Here is a 15,272-nt window from a genome sequence, read left to right on the forward strand (position 1 = left end):
AGCTAGTTGCATTTACTTACAAACAGGGATGATGTCACTATTTCCAATTTTTCTGATGCAATAATGACTTTCAGAAGATATTTTATAGTTATGGATTTGGAATAAAATATTAATTGCTATTTGCCTGTCATTAAAATTTGAATACCTTATCATTACTTTTGAAAAATATTATGTATTGCTGTTCTATCATGTCTTTTTCGTGTTTACTTATGATTGCCAAAACCAGAACTTCTACTGGTTAATGGTAACGTTTCTATGTAAATACATTAACATGAAAGAAAGGGGCTCATCAGCTATATACTCTATACTTAGTTGGATGGTTTCATTATTAAAGACTTCTATGTAAATACATGCATATGATATAATGGGGCACATCAACTCTATACTCTATACTTAGTTGGAAGATTTCATTTATAACAGACTTCCTTCAAGATCTACGACAATGCTTTTAAAAATGAACGCCCTTTTTTAATATTCTGTAATTATATATCCCTTAATGACACATTATTGCCAATGTATATATCTATATATAATTCAGCTGATCTGTAACAATACCATCTTCATGCCTTATATATTATGTACTGTATTACGACGCTAGATTAAAACTGACGAGGAAAGGTAACCCCCGGCCACCGAATGTCTTATTCTTGTGAAGCCCAGGTGGTCGAGTGGTCTAGCGCGTCGGATACAGTGCAGGCGATTTGGTGTCACGATATCTCAGTAGCATGAGTTCGAATCCCAGCGAGGGAAGAACAAAAAATTTGCCAAAGCAAATTTACAGATCTAACATTGTTAGACTGGTGTTTATAAGACGAGTTGAGTTGTATATACAGAATGTACACAGCCATGTATCATCATCAATGCTGGTGATCCGATGGATAAGTATGTTGTAGAGTTGTCACTGGTTCAGACGTACTTATAAATATAATTCTTTCTGTGAGTGATTGTATCTTGCTTTAATTATATTCATTAAATAAAATAGTAAAATAAGTAAAAAGTTAACAGTTCCATTCTTTTTACTTATTTTACTATTATATTTAATGAATATATATATCTGCATATGTGAAAATTATTTTTTACACCTATATATCTATACAAATGTTTAGAATGGTACAAGCGTCCTAACTGATGTTCGGTTTGACTTTTTTATTGAATAAATTTCAAGATTGTAATAGTCTAATCTAAGAAGACTTAAAGATGATTTTTTTAACATCAGAATCTGACTGAGGAAGGATATCTGTTATCCGAAATATTTATAAATAATTACATTTTATAGTTACCTTTTTAGTATTTGGTGTTGTTGTGTACACTTTTTTAGGCGTTTATATAATTTATTTATTGTGTACATTTATTGTTACTCGTAACGATCCAGCGCCCATGTGGGGAAAATCGTTGACTCATGACTATTCAGACGTTTTATATATATATACCCGGCCACCGAAAGCTTCATTTTTTATGAAGCCCAGGTGGTTGTGTGGTCCAGCGGGACGGCTACAGTGCAGGCGATTTGGTGTCACGATATCTCAGTAGCATGGGTTCGTATCCCGGCGAGGGAAGAACAAAAGATTTGCGAAAGCAAATTTACAGATCTAACAGTGTTGGGTTGATGTTTAGACGAGTTATATATACATAATGTAGACAGCTAGGTATGACCATCACTGCTGGTGATCCAATGGATACATTTGTTGTAGAGTTGTCACTGGTTCAGACGTACTTATACATATAAGTATTTCTGTCACTGTATCTTACATTAATTTGTAGGATCCTTTACTATAGATAATTTAGCTGATCTGTAAGAATAACATCTTCATGCCTGATATATCATGTACTGTAGTACAACGCTAAATTAAAACTGACGTGGAAAGGTATCACCCGGCCACCAAAAGAGGTCTAGCGGGACGGCTACAGTGCAGGCGATTTGGTGTCACGATATCTCAGTAGCATGGGTTCGAATCATGGCGAGGGAAGAACAAAAGATTTGCGAAAGCAAATTTAGAGATCTAACATTGTTACTTTGTTTGGTTGATGTTTAGACAAGTTGTATATATATATTGTTTCACATGCACACGTATAAAAATTGCGGTTTTTATCCAACGCAATCATACTAAGGTTTTCAATTTAGACTTGTTTATATATATATATATATATATATAAAAAATTTAGACTTGTTTATATATATATATAAAAAAAACGTTCATAGAACATTTTTTCCGCTAATTTTCAGACATTGTTGTGTGGATCGACCAACACAAAGTTGAATGAAACATGCTGAGTCATTTAGATTACATGTAAGTATTTCAAAGAGAAGGTTCAATGCAATTTATATTGTCATTTCAATACAGTTTAAAATAGACACAGATTTTGTAAATGTCATCGATCAGAAAGAAAAAAGAAAAATACCCGAACTTACCCAAGGACCCATTAAAGTTACTAGTTTGAAAGAATATATTGTTCTTTAACATTTAAACAAAATTATGTTGTCAAAATATTTCCATCAGAAGTTGAAAGGGTTTATGTACAATTTAAAAACTTATTTGTATTTGTATAATAGGTATAAATCATTCTTTTGGCTTGCATTATTCTTTATAACTTGCAGACGACAGAGGAAGAATTTAGTTCGGGTGACGTAATCGAAAGAAATGGTAAGTAAAGATTTTATATATATTTTTTTATGTCTGCTTTAATCTACATAGTTAATTCTACACGAGTGTTTGCTTCAGTTCAATTCATCACCTTAACATACTTTGATTCTTTACTTTTAGTATATATTGAAATTTCATTGTATCTAAACTATATGTTGGAACAAAACAAAAAAATCCACAAGAAGTCAATTTAGAAAAGAGAAACGATTTTTCAGAAAGATATTTTAATGATTATTTAGAGTACAAAACTTAAGAAACAATAATACCAAGACTTTGTTGTCAGCAAACATTTTATATTCTTTTGTTCTTAGATAAATCGTAGATATTTTTGATAGCAGTTTCCTTCAAAATGCAAATGTTAGATATGTTATGCGGTAAATTCCTTTTATAAGGTAACATTTTTTAATGATAGTTCAGATCTAGGTACCATTCAATTGTTCTTCGAAATTGTATATACATTATATATTATTGACACAATGAAAGTCCCACAAAGCGCATGAACACGGAGGGTTTTTAGAACAAAACCCTGGCCTGGTGACGACTACATTTTTATTATCAAAACTAAAGAAATGTTTTCATATTATAGAGAACTTCTGACATATAATTTTGGATTTTTGCTCACAACGCTTTTGATTTTTCTTAAATATCCAAACGTTTGCCTCTTTCTGTACCTAAGAACTCGTGAAATGACAGTTTTGTAGTGTTGAAATTTAACGTGAACATACTTCAACATTTTCATAGTTGTTAAGGAGAACCAATTACCGTAAGAAACGTTAAAAGATTATCTGATTTCAACCGCTGATACATTTTTCATATATCACGATCAAACAATTTTCGCATGCACTAGTACTAAACCAGCATGAAAACTAAGCAGACAACCATGTGGCAGCTAGGTTCACATTTTTAAAGTGATGTCTCATTTGCCTTCTCATGGTGTTCTTTTTTAGAAAGACAATTGTTTTCAAATGCATATATATATACAATTGTTACCAATTTAATAAAGCATATAGTGTTCAAAAATTATATACTGTGGTTGCTTTATCTTGTCTACTGGCACCGAGGTGGTTTTCTACTTCACAGTTCTAATCCTTGGTAAGTTAGAAACTACATGTAGTATCAAACATTTCCTATTTAAAGTCAGGTGTCTGAATGAATTAAGTTCAGAGTTCACTGATAGAAATGCTCCCAAATCAGAATGAAGAATTTATGTGTAATATTAGATAGATTTATCACCAGTCGTTTCCATTTACAAAGGTATTATCGCGCTCAGGTGGGAATTGAAAAATAAAATAATTTGTCGTAAAATCGATCGCGTATAAATTCTCAACAAATTTACCTCTTTATATTGCATTCTATCTTAGACAATTTATCTATTATTGATGTTCTCTTCAAATCCTGTCATTTGATCCCTTCGTGTTATAATTGGTTTAAAAGAAAATGAGAATCGTATGACCAGTTGTCTAAAGGAGATCAAAGGAAACAGAAGAGGATCCAAAAATAAAAAAGGGGGGCTGGAGTTTCCACCTCTCATGGGACATACGGGAGTATAATCAAACATTTTAGTTAAATTTAAAAAAAAATCTTTGAAAACTTAAATAAATCTTGCTTGTTGTTTGTAAAAGTTGTCCAAATTTTGGGCCAGAAGGAAGGAAGGGAGCGTAATGTGAAAAATTTATATAGATATACTTAAAAATAAACAAATATGAAAGAAACAGTATTTTTTTATTAATTATATTTGTTGTGTTTTAATGGAAAAGTGGAAGTGTATTGTATCAATTCATGGCTATTTTTTTTTATTTCGATACAAAAAGGATACCATCCATATATAATAGAATGTTTATGCAGGGTTCATTTTTTTCTAACATTAATCTGAAAGTGTTCGTGTCTTACTGATATCAAGATATACAAATAATCCTTTTTTCTTAAATTTTTTAACAAATAAGTTAATGTATCCCTTTAATAAAAACACGAATACGACATTAGCAGTGTGACCCTCCGTTAAAAATCCAGACCGTAGAACTACGGCTTTATTGAACATAAGAAAACATAATTTATATGGAAAAACAACATGACAATCTACGAATCAATAATAATATTTTGGTAATTTGATTAAAATATCCTGAAGTCAGATGTTCAACAATATTTTTAATTTCTACACAAAGCTATAATTGATTGATTTTCCACCTATACTCTTTCGTTTTTTAAATCCTACAAAAATAATAAGATTCATACATGCAATGTGTTGAGATAAGTGACTCTCCATAGATAGCAACGAGTTTCGACCTGCTTAGTAAATATTGAACTGTCGGTAGGAGATCTCACCGGAGGGATAAATATACCTCTATATAACCGGACATAAAATACATGTTGTGAACAAACATTTCGAGAGAATATAACGAATATTTTGATTAAGTTAGAGAAAAAAATATTTATAAACGATTTGTAAAAGGTAGGTAGATCGTTAAATATTTAAAAGTTACTGTTTTGTATACTTTTCTATTTAAACTTTATACATGTATATGTGTTTCATTATTTGTTTATATTTCAGGTTAAACTATGTATACCCACATAAAAAAGAAAGATGGAAGTTGGATAATGTGATTCGATGATAAAAATGAAGTTTACAATTTAACTTTTGTAAAAACTTTCTGAAAATGAAATACAGAGGGAGAGGGAAGTCCGCTCCCATAGCTCGCTTAACTGATATCATTTCGAGAGGATATTTTCAACAAGTTCGTTTTTTCGTTGATTTGGGAATTGATATAGACCAACAAGATGTCAACAATCGTTCTCCTCTTGTTTTATGTGCGGTTATGGAACCTTCACAATGGGGAACTGGAATAGCTCGTTTACTTATAGAAAAGGGAGCAATAATTGACAGTCAAGATAAATATGGCATGAACGCTTTACATCTAGCGTGTATATACAACAGATTAGAATTAGTAAAAGTTCTTTTACATGCAATTGATTTTGATCTAGTTCATACCGACAAATGGGGAAACACTGCCCTCCATTACGCCGTACGAAGTGGAAATAGTGCCTTAGTTGAGATACTCAAAGATACATACTTGCATTACAAATATACACTAGAAACTAAGAACAAAGAAGGACTGACTGCATTGGATGAAGGCTACAGGTACTCACAATCAGCATGTGTAGCAGTACTCCAAATAAAACATACCACGGCTTACAGCGATGATGAGTCTGTAAGTCAACATTCCGTACCACAGTTACGACTATCACGTGATCATTTGTCCTCTCGGAGTGTTTCGGATTTCAGTTTCAGACGCACTTTGAACAGACCAAAAACAGCACATTTTTCGCACAAACCTGAATTTCCCCGGGAATGTTCTACAATGTCAAATTCTTCTAGTACATTACTGTATCCATTTCCAGAACCACGCAAATTTATACGACAACCCCGACGCGATTTACAACCAAATGAGAAAGATCCATCAAAACTGATATTTTGTGCGGATACTACAGATTTCAGAAACCACCCGGAATACCTTTATCAACTATTAGAACCTGGAGTTCTACCTACGACTTGCATCTTTAATCCAAGGCGCTCAAAATCAGCACTGCCGAATCGAGCATCCCCAGTATCAGACAATGGAGGCACGTTTTTTAATTGGCGAATCGAGTTTAAGAAACTGTATGTTCATTATGAATATCAGTGTACACAATCGTATCGAGATTCTATGAAAACTGTACCAACCTTAAGTCTAACAGAGGACAAATCCAATTCACCGTTACAGACGGACAATGAAAGTGAGGACTTCGACAAGGGAAGCAAAAAGGGCAGAAAACACAGTTCTAAACATGGAGAACGAAAACTACAGACATCGCAACAAGGCAAACGGAAGTTGTCTATAGTAGGTAGACATTCGCATTCGCCAACTTCTCTAGATGGATCTTTGGGATCTAGCAGTGAATCATTGAGCAGCGGAACATCGTCTAAACGAATGCTCTCTGCACAGAAAGACCGACTGAAAGTGCCAAGTGACCAGCAAATTATACCAAATGGACGGACTAGTCGTGCATCTAATCGGGAGCATTCTGCCAATAAACTAAGGGTATCTTAGATAGAGTGCCACTTAAGGAAGTAGTTATATGTGATAAAATTTTCATGGACACAATTTGAAATAAGTGTTTAAACTAGATAACTCGAGTATAAGCCAATTTGGCTTCTATTTTAGTGTATTATAGTTTGGTGAATAATCCAGTACTTTTAACGTTTTGTAAATTTGCCGACTCACTGACATAAGAACTATACATAACTCTACGCAATATTAAATTCATATCAAGTCATTAAAGACATTTTAAAGTCGTAACTTTGATTTTTGAATAGTTTTACCTACTTGTATATTGTACATGATGTGTGAACATACAGGTAGGCTTTTAAAGAATGATAAGTTTTATAAACACTTCACCCCATAATCATCTTAACATGGTTCGGTTATCTCTCATAATAAAATAGGTAAGAATTTGTGAACAACTTTCATAATTTGAATAAAAGTCTACTAACTATCTTACCAATGGATTATTTGTTTAAATAGCTCGACTGTTTTGACGACAGAAGAATTTACCGTTTCGTAAGGGTATAAACTAATAGAGAAAATGAATATATATAGTTCTTTTATACCCAACTAAATAAGGAGGAATCCTTATATATCGTCTTTCAAACAGCATATATATTTTTGAATTCGCTGTTTTGTTCCATTGAAGACGGAATTATATTTGATTTGAAAGATTGAAACACGAGAGTGAAAAGATAAATTTCTGAATGCATAATATTTTGGCCGACTACAAATCTATTTTTATTTATATTTCGAAACTATGTAAGCTTGCCTGTCCCAGTGCAAGTGTACGATGGGCAATATGGTTTCTGTCTGGTGTCTATTAGTTATAAAAAATCTAAAAACATTCACAAATAGACAAGTTATTAAACATGAAATGACCACAATGTCACAGTTTACGAATTTTAGTTTAAATTTAGATGTAAACAAAGAAATGTTTCCTGCCATAAAACAATATGGGTGGAGTTACTGTAAATAGAACTATAGTTTTTTCGCCGTCCCAAGAATATATCAGTTTGTCGTTACTACAACACAAATAAATGGAAATGTTAGAATGATAATACTTGAAGTTCGCTTTGTTATTTTTGCAATTTTACTTTCAAATTCCCTGCCTGGCATTCAATATGGCCACACAAATATTATATATGTCAAAGAGACAACAATCCGACCAATTAAAGAGCAGGCAACAGCCGAAGTCCACCAATGGGTCTTGAATTTGTTACTAGTTGTTTTTCTGTTGGAAACGACTGGACCAATGGTGCAATTTTGACAAAAATTATATTATCTATTATCTAAAATCCCTAGAAATAAAATTGAGAATGGAAATTGGGAATGTGTCAAAGAGACAACAACTCGACCAAAGCAGAAAACTGCCAAATTCCACCAATGCGTCTTAAAAGTTTTCTTTTTTATCATTATATTCGAAGACACATGCCTCAACAGCAATCTTTGTAATTTCATTGGATAATTTTAGCTGTCATGTTTGTCACAAATGTATCATTTGAGTGGAAAATCCTCCAGACATTGTTAAACATCGTCGTTTCCGGTCTATGAGTGTATCAATACAAGAATCTTATAGTCAGAGCAGTGGTTACAGATTAAGATATTGGTACTATTAAACATTTGTGTGTCCAGCATTCATTCCAATTGTGTTTGTGTGTTGTACGGATGTACATTTTCAAAGATATTGAACAATAGATTTTTGTTTCGCATGAGATGTAACGAATAATAAAAAAAAAAAATAGGAAAATTAAACGGAATTGAAACATCTTTACATTCTCTCTATATGTACAAGCCAGAAACTGTCATGATTTTTTCTTTAATTTGCTTTGCCTTGCATTTTTTACGATATAATTGTAAGAAGACATGAGGTTGAAGCAACTGATTATATTTACCACTACGTGCATACTCTACAGAAGCGACGATGCTGACGATACTTTTAGAGTAGGTTCATTTTCAAAAGAGTTTAAATTGGTATGCCTGCAACTGTTTGTTTTGTTGGATTGGTGTCTTATCGACGTATGTATTTTTACTTAATGTAAGGGGACTCAGACTTGTCAAGATTGTCTCATTCAGCACATGCTGTAACAACCGTGATATGTTTTTCGTTCCTTCTTTCCTCTGCCATTTTTAAGTTGAATGTTAGTATTTAAATTGTTCTTCGTCATAAAAGCAGATAACAACAAGTTCGACTAAAGGATTATTAAAACACTGTTGTTTGCTTGCTAATTTACAAGTTTAAAACTGTAATTACAAAGAACTCGAAATTGAAAATCAATTAGAATATAACATAATTATAAGTGTTACCGCCTACTGTTATTGAATTTGTATTGCCGGAATACACATTAGAGAACAATAGTTCTATAAACTGTTTTCAATATTACTTCCAGAAATCATTGATCACGCTACAAAAAATATTGCCAATCGACATCACATTAAACAATTTGTCATGAGCGTGTCGTTTCTGATAACAGCTCCGTAACATAGAATGAAATTCAAAACAGTGTGGCTGTGGCCATTGATTGACACATTAAATTCATCCATTGACTGGGACAATTTAGGTGAACGTTTGTATGTAACGACCACTGATCACTATGTACTTTTTAAAGACACTTAAACTATGGGGTCACCAAAGGTTCTCAACACCTCAATAAAGTAATTCGAAAAAATTAATCAGAAATAACACGATGTTTTGATTTATACCAATTATATAAATCAAAACATAAAGGCTATTCCTGATTATTTTTTCGAATTACTTTATAATTAAAGGCATTAAGAAACCTTTGGTGACCCCACAGTTTAAATGTTTATCGTAGGTACGTCGTGAACAGTGGTCGTTACAGACAAACGTTCACGTAAATTGCCCCAGTCAATAGATGAATTTAATGTGTCAATCAATGGCCACAGCCACACTGTTTTGAATTTCATACTATTAAGTTTGCTTTAACAAATATAATTTTCTTTTTAAAAAAATGCCATCATGATAGTTTTTGAATTTACGAAGAACATACGTCTATTGTGGCATATATATCTGCCCCCACTTCATTTTGTCATTTAGTTTAGATAATTAAGACTCACTAAGTGACAAGTAGGGGCAGATATATGCCACCTTAATGATCTTAATATAATATTAAAGGATGATTCGAAGATTACTCAAAGACCGTAAGAAGCGAATAGTTTTATAAATTGGTTGATGGTGAGTTAATGTGTTTTAAATCGCCAGGTTTTCTTTAAGAAAATATATTAAAAATTCATTCCACTTTATCAATTACTAGGGTTCACACCTTTCATATATATTTACAATGGGCAATAATTGCATATCCGGTTATTTTTTTAACGCATGCTTCATGAAATTATTGCTTGAAAATCTTGAAGGTTAAAGTTAAAGTCGCTGAGTGCAATAAGATTAAGTATTGACCTTCTTGTTGCATGCTTGACCAAGACGGCAGTATTACAGTACTGTTAAGAATTACACGCGACCGCATAACTACTCCGAGCATATAGATATAGGAAGATGTGGTGTGAGTGCCAATGAGACAACTCTCCATACAAATAACAATTTAAAAAGTAAACCATTATAGGTTAATGTACATATAACACCACCAATGAAAATATGGTTATAGCTTAGTGTCACGTATACAGACAATACTGAAATATACTATGACTACAGATGACTATGCGGTAGTGGTTTTGCTCAGTGTTGAAGGCCGTACTTTGACCTATAGTTATTAATTTTTGTGTCATTTAGTTCTTTGTGGAAAATTGTGTCATTGGCAATCATACCACATCTTTTTTTGTATTATATACCAAATACAATTATAGGGTGGCCGAGTGGTCTAAGTAATTACTCCTGTAAACACTAGCCAGTCAACACCGAGGTTGTGAGTTCGAACACCGCTCGTGCTGCGGGTGCACTCGACTCCAATCTTAATTGACTAGGAAAATCAGTTTTCCTATCGTAGGTCTGTGGTTTTCTCTGGGCATTCAGCACCCCCCCCCCCCCCCCCCCGCCAACAAAAACTGGCCGCCGGTGAAATAGACCAAAAGCGGTGCTTACAAGTGGCATTGAAACACCAAAAGACAAATAAAACATTATTGGTAAAATAAAAAAAAAGAGTCATCTACTGTGTGGTATTATACAGTTGATTGAATCTCTGGGTTTTCCCCCCATTTTCATATTTAGTCAGAACATTAATGATGCTATAGATAAGATGTAAAGTTAATTATTTAAGTAACAGATATATATATAAATATTTTTCATATGAACAAAATATTTTTCGTAAATTGGTTTAATGACGTTTTATTTTCATTTGAGCTTGAGGAAAAATCAAAAACATCTAATGGTAACTTCAGTTGGTTCTCTTTTTAAACAATGATTGTACATAAAAACAAATTTGCACTGAATGTTTTGTCGCTAGACGTTAAGCAAACAACAGTCAACTATCGTATGCAACAATGGACATATTTTTGAAGAATATTTCATATCGTTAAACAGTGTTTCTCATGAAATATTTAGACAAGTTAAACAAAATGGAAAGTATAATTAATATTTGCATAGAACTAATATAGATAATGGAATGGGACATTTCTGACACCTACTGGTGTAGTTCTGTCAAATATAAAGAAACAAAAATATCTATATTGAATAATTCAAAATTTTTTAGTGTTATCAAGTACATTAAATAAAGAACCATTTCAAAGGTTTGTTTACTCTGTGTGTATTGAATTCTTCAAAAGACCATTAATCTTTCGTGAGAAGACGTACAAATAAAGGATCAAAAACTATCGTACAAAGAAAAATCTTTAATGAACGTTGACCAATCCAATAGATGGGTTATATAAAGCACACAAACGCATATTGGATAAACTTCTCCCTTATAATTACCACCAAAACGGTATGTGTTAAAAGGAGGAAATCGTCGTTTCCACGTTTATGAATAGTTCCTGTACATAAAACGAGAAAAATCTTTAAAGAAATTGGATAATGAAATGTTCCATAAAATAACCCTATAAAGTTTATTTGAAAATTGATCATATATATTTTACGAATTTTATGCGAAGAGTCACGCGGACCGGAGAAACCTATAATTTAGTAATCTGATAAAACAATGAATATTGTTAGATAAGATAAAAGATAGAGTTCAGTAAATGATTACCGTAAAACCATTCAAACACGAAAACCAAACAAATAACAACAACTGAATAACAGGTCCGGACGTAAAAATAAGATCTCATCCCAACAATATCACAGAGTGATCGAGAAGATTTCAAATCCTGCGAGTCATGGTGACACTGCGCCAACAGATAAACGAAGATACAAAATGGAAGAAATGTTGAAATGGTTTAATTCTAAGTTTTATAAATGGAAAAAGAACTAACACGGGGTATTACCCTGATAAAAAGCACAGACAATAATATATTTTGGCATCGTCGTGATCTTCATTAAACCTTACACGTGAATAAGACTGCAATGAGTTAAAAAGTATAGATAGCCGATTGGCAAAGGTCTCCTGTCTTGCTCTATGATATCAAATTAATAAACTGTCAGTACTTATCAATGATATATCCTCAAAATATTACCGAATGAAAAAATTGAAAATAATAACACTTTCTCATGGTTTTCCACAGTTCCTTGGTAAATTGTGACTTTGACCAATTGAAATATCCGTGGTCATCAATGACACAGATACTCCATAACAGTATTTAACACAATCATAATGGTGACAAGAAAATTTTCATAGAAAGGATTTCAACTTAACCATTTTAAGAAACATTGGTACAAAATGTTGTAAGAAATATCATATTACCTAAAGATGTGTGACTCATATGCTGATGCTTCTGTAATGTTCACCACGAGCAACGAGAAAAACGTCATCTGATTTGTCGTAAAGCATAGTTCTCACCAGACCCTTTTAGTCAGTTTTACAGAAAAGAAGCTGATATTATTATACCTGTGGTATCCTTTATTTCTTGTACAATGGGATAGATATTATTTACAAAGCCAAACCAAAAAGATAAAACGAGGTAACACATGTTTCGTCAATCTGAATCATTATCTTTCGAATATGTAAAGATAGTCATGTCTTGCTTATAGTTCTCCCAGGTCTTGTAATAAAATATTTCTCATTACAATACAATTTGGGGTTTTATATTGCCAAAATATATTGTGTTAGTATTTACTATGCTGAAATAGAAGACGAGATTAAAGACATAATGCACGATCCGTCCCTATTAAGCTTATACATGAATACGCTATTTGGACTCAATTTTGACCGTGCGAGACCCTTATGGGTAGATATAGGAAGTTGTGGTGCGAGTGTCAATGAGACAACTCTCCATCCAAATAACAATTCATTAAAGTAAACCATTATAGGTCAATGTACGATGCATTTTTCGACTGATTTTTATCATTCAAACTGATTTAATTTGAAAACGAGTGCATGGACCCCTATTTTTTAAAACAGCGATTTGTTTCATTTTGCAAGGAGATTATGTGACCCAAATTTTATAAAACTGTAAATAGCGCAATTTTTTTAATTTTGATAAACATGCAGCAAAAAATGACGTTTTTTCCTCTATTCATGAACATTTGATAAATATAGAGTTATTTCGGAATAAAAATTGCATAATTTTTAATGATACTTATAAAATATAGAAATTACCGATTATTTAACAAAAACAATTTTGTGTTTATCTTTTAAAACAAAAAAGTTATGTCTTTCTTTCGAAAAAGAAAATACGGACACAAATCTGAATTTTGAGCAAATATACAAAATTTCGAACTCATTTTACTCAAAAAGTAGCACATGAAGATATATTTTTTATTACATATTTGATTTAATGAGGTAAAAAATAGCCTATATGCAAATTTTCATCAACTCGTAAATACAGGTTCAATACTGTATCGTATGCCCTTAAAACTGACGTGGAAAGGTAACACATGCCCACCGAAAGCTCTTTTTTTGAGAGCCCAGTTGGTCGTGTGGTCTAGCGGGACGGCTGCAGTGCAGGCGATTTGGTGTCACGATATCACAGTAGCATGGGTTCGAATCCCGGCGAGGGAAGAACCAAAAATTTGCGAAAGCAAATTTACAGATCTAACATTGTTGGGTTGATGTTTAGACGAGTTGAATATTATTAGTTACATAGTGTGTTAGTGACCTAATATGATATATACAGGGTCAGTAAATTCCATATGGGGTGAGAGCGAAGCTTCGCTCTCCATATGGAATTTACTGACCCTGTATATATTATATTAGGTCACTAGCACACTATGTAACGAATTTATCTTACCGACTATCTTTATGTGTTGAATTTAGACTAAAGTAGTCTTATTTGCTATCATAACACATCTCCTTATTTCTGTATTAAAGTGTTCAGGTGTTCAATTTTAAGAACCTTCTTCAATTGATATGCACTAAAAAAACTAATGTAAACGATAAATATTTATAATAAACAACCTTGATATATCAATATTAAACAGAACTCTCAATATTTTATCTAATCAAACAGTGCCTTAGTCGCAAATTCACTACTAACCGTGTATTGAAATAAGCCCCGCCTCCCTACTAACCTAATATTGAATATGCACGGTCTTCACGAGGTTGCTTTTAACCAATCATATTCCTAGAAATGTATAGGAGGTAAGATAAATATATATATATGTAGTCTAGATTATTAACCACTCCCAAGTAACCCCATGCCAAAAAAAAAAGAGATCTTTTATAATCAGAGAACTTTCTTACAGAACGTAAGACAATTTATAAAATTTACTGCATGGACATTTGATGCAATGGATGGAAAATTAAATATACTTACGACTGAATATAAAATATCCGTAATATAAGAAACACAACTCTAGTAGAACTCTAGTTATCAAAGATTTATATCAAATAAAGCATTGGATGTCTGACGGGATGTCGCTATACAATAATTATACTGCCTGGCGCATTTCAATTCTTTATTTTGAAATATTTTAGGTTTTTGTATATTGCTTTTCACCAAAAAAGTTAGTTTTCAAATGTTTGTGAATTAAATTTTATTTTTCTATGAAAACTGAGGAAATTTGTAAAGATCTGTTAATCTTTATGTATAATTTCTACCAATTGCAAAAAAAAATATTTGGGAAACATTTGCCCAACTTCAACAACTTAACTAAATGAGACTTACATTCGGAAGAGGATTGAAAATGATTAAAACAGAACATAATTTGAATGGTCGCACGTTGACCGATAAAATAGTTCAATTAGAAATTTTATAAGAAAAAAAAAACCATACAGTTCTTTTCATGTCATCACAAACATCCGCAAAAGCAAGATCTATTTTAAACCTTATCATATCAACCATGATACAGAATAATGTAAAACATGTAGCTAAGTTTTACGAATTCTGAATGCTAATAGCACATTAGCAATTTTTATTGTTGGTCCCAATATTGAATATAATTGAAAATGAAAATTACACTTTAGGTAAATAAGCAAATCGAGAAAGCATTATATTTTGAAAAGAATTAAAATTGAAATTAGTAATTGTAATCGTAGTGTATGCTTAC

General features: G+C 32.2%; 1 protein-coding gene across 2 annotated transcripts; it reads left to right on the forward strand.

The window, feature by feature from the left end:
* The first annotated feature begins 2,273 nt into the window (after positions 1–2,273).
* Positions 2,274–7,177, forward strand: LOC139527651 (uncharacterized). Of its 2 annotated transcripts, XM_071323198.1 has the most exons (3): positions 2,274–2,288; positions 2,597–2,642; positions 5,191–7,177. In XM_071323198.1, the coding sequence occupies exon 3, from the start codon at positions 5,297–5,299 to the stop codon at positions 6,725–6,727; it is 1,431 nt and encodes a 476-aa protein (XP_071179299.1). In that variant the 5' UTR covers positions 2,274–2,288; positions 2,597–2,642; positions 5,191–5,296; the 3' UTR covers positions 6,728–7,177. The 2 variants fall into 2 exon arrangements, with proteins under 2 accessions (XP_071179299.1, XP_071179289.1); XM_071323188.1 differs by lacking the exons at positions 2,274–2,288; positions 2,597–2,642 and adding an exon at positions 4,825–5,091.
* The last annotated feature ends 8,095 nt before the right edge of the window (positions 7,178–15,272 follow it).

Source organism: Mytilus edulis, chromosome 1 (assembly GCF_963676685.1).
Source record: "Mytilus edulis chromosome 1, xbMytEdul2.2, whole genome shotgun sequence".
Taxonomy (NCBI): Eukaryota; Metazoa; Mollusca; class Bivalvia; order Mytilida; family Mytilidae; genus Mytilus; species Mytilus edulis.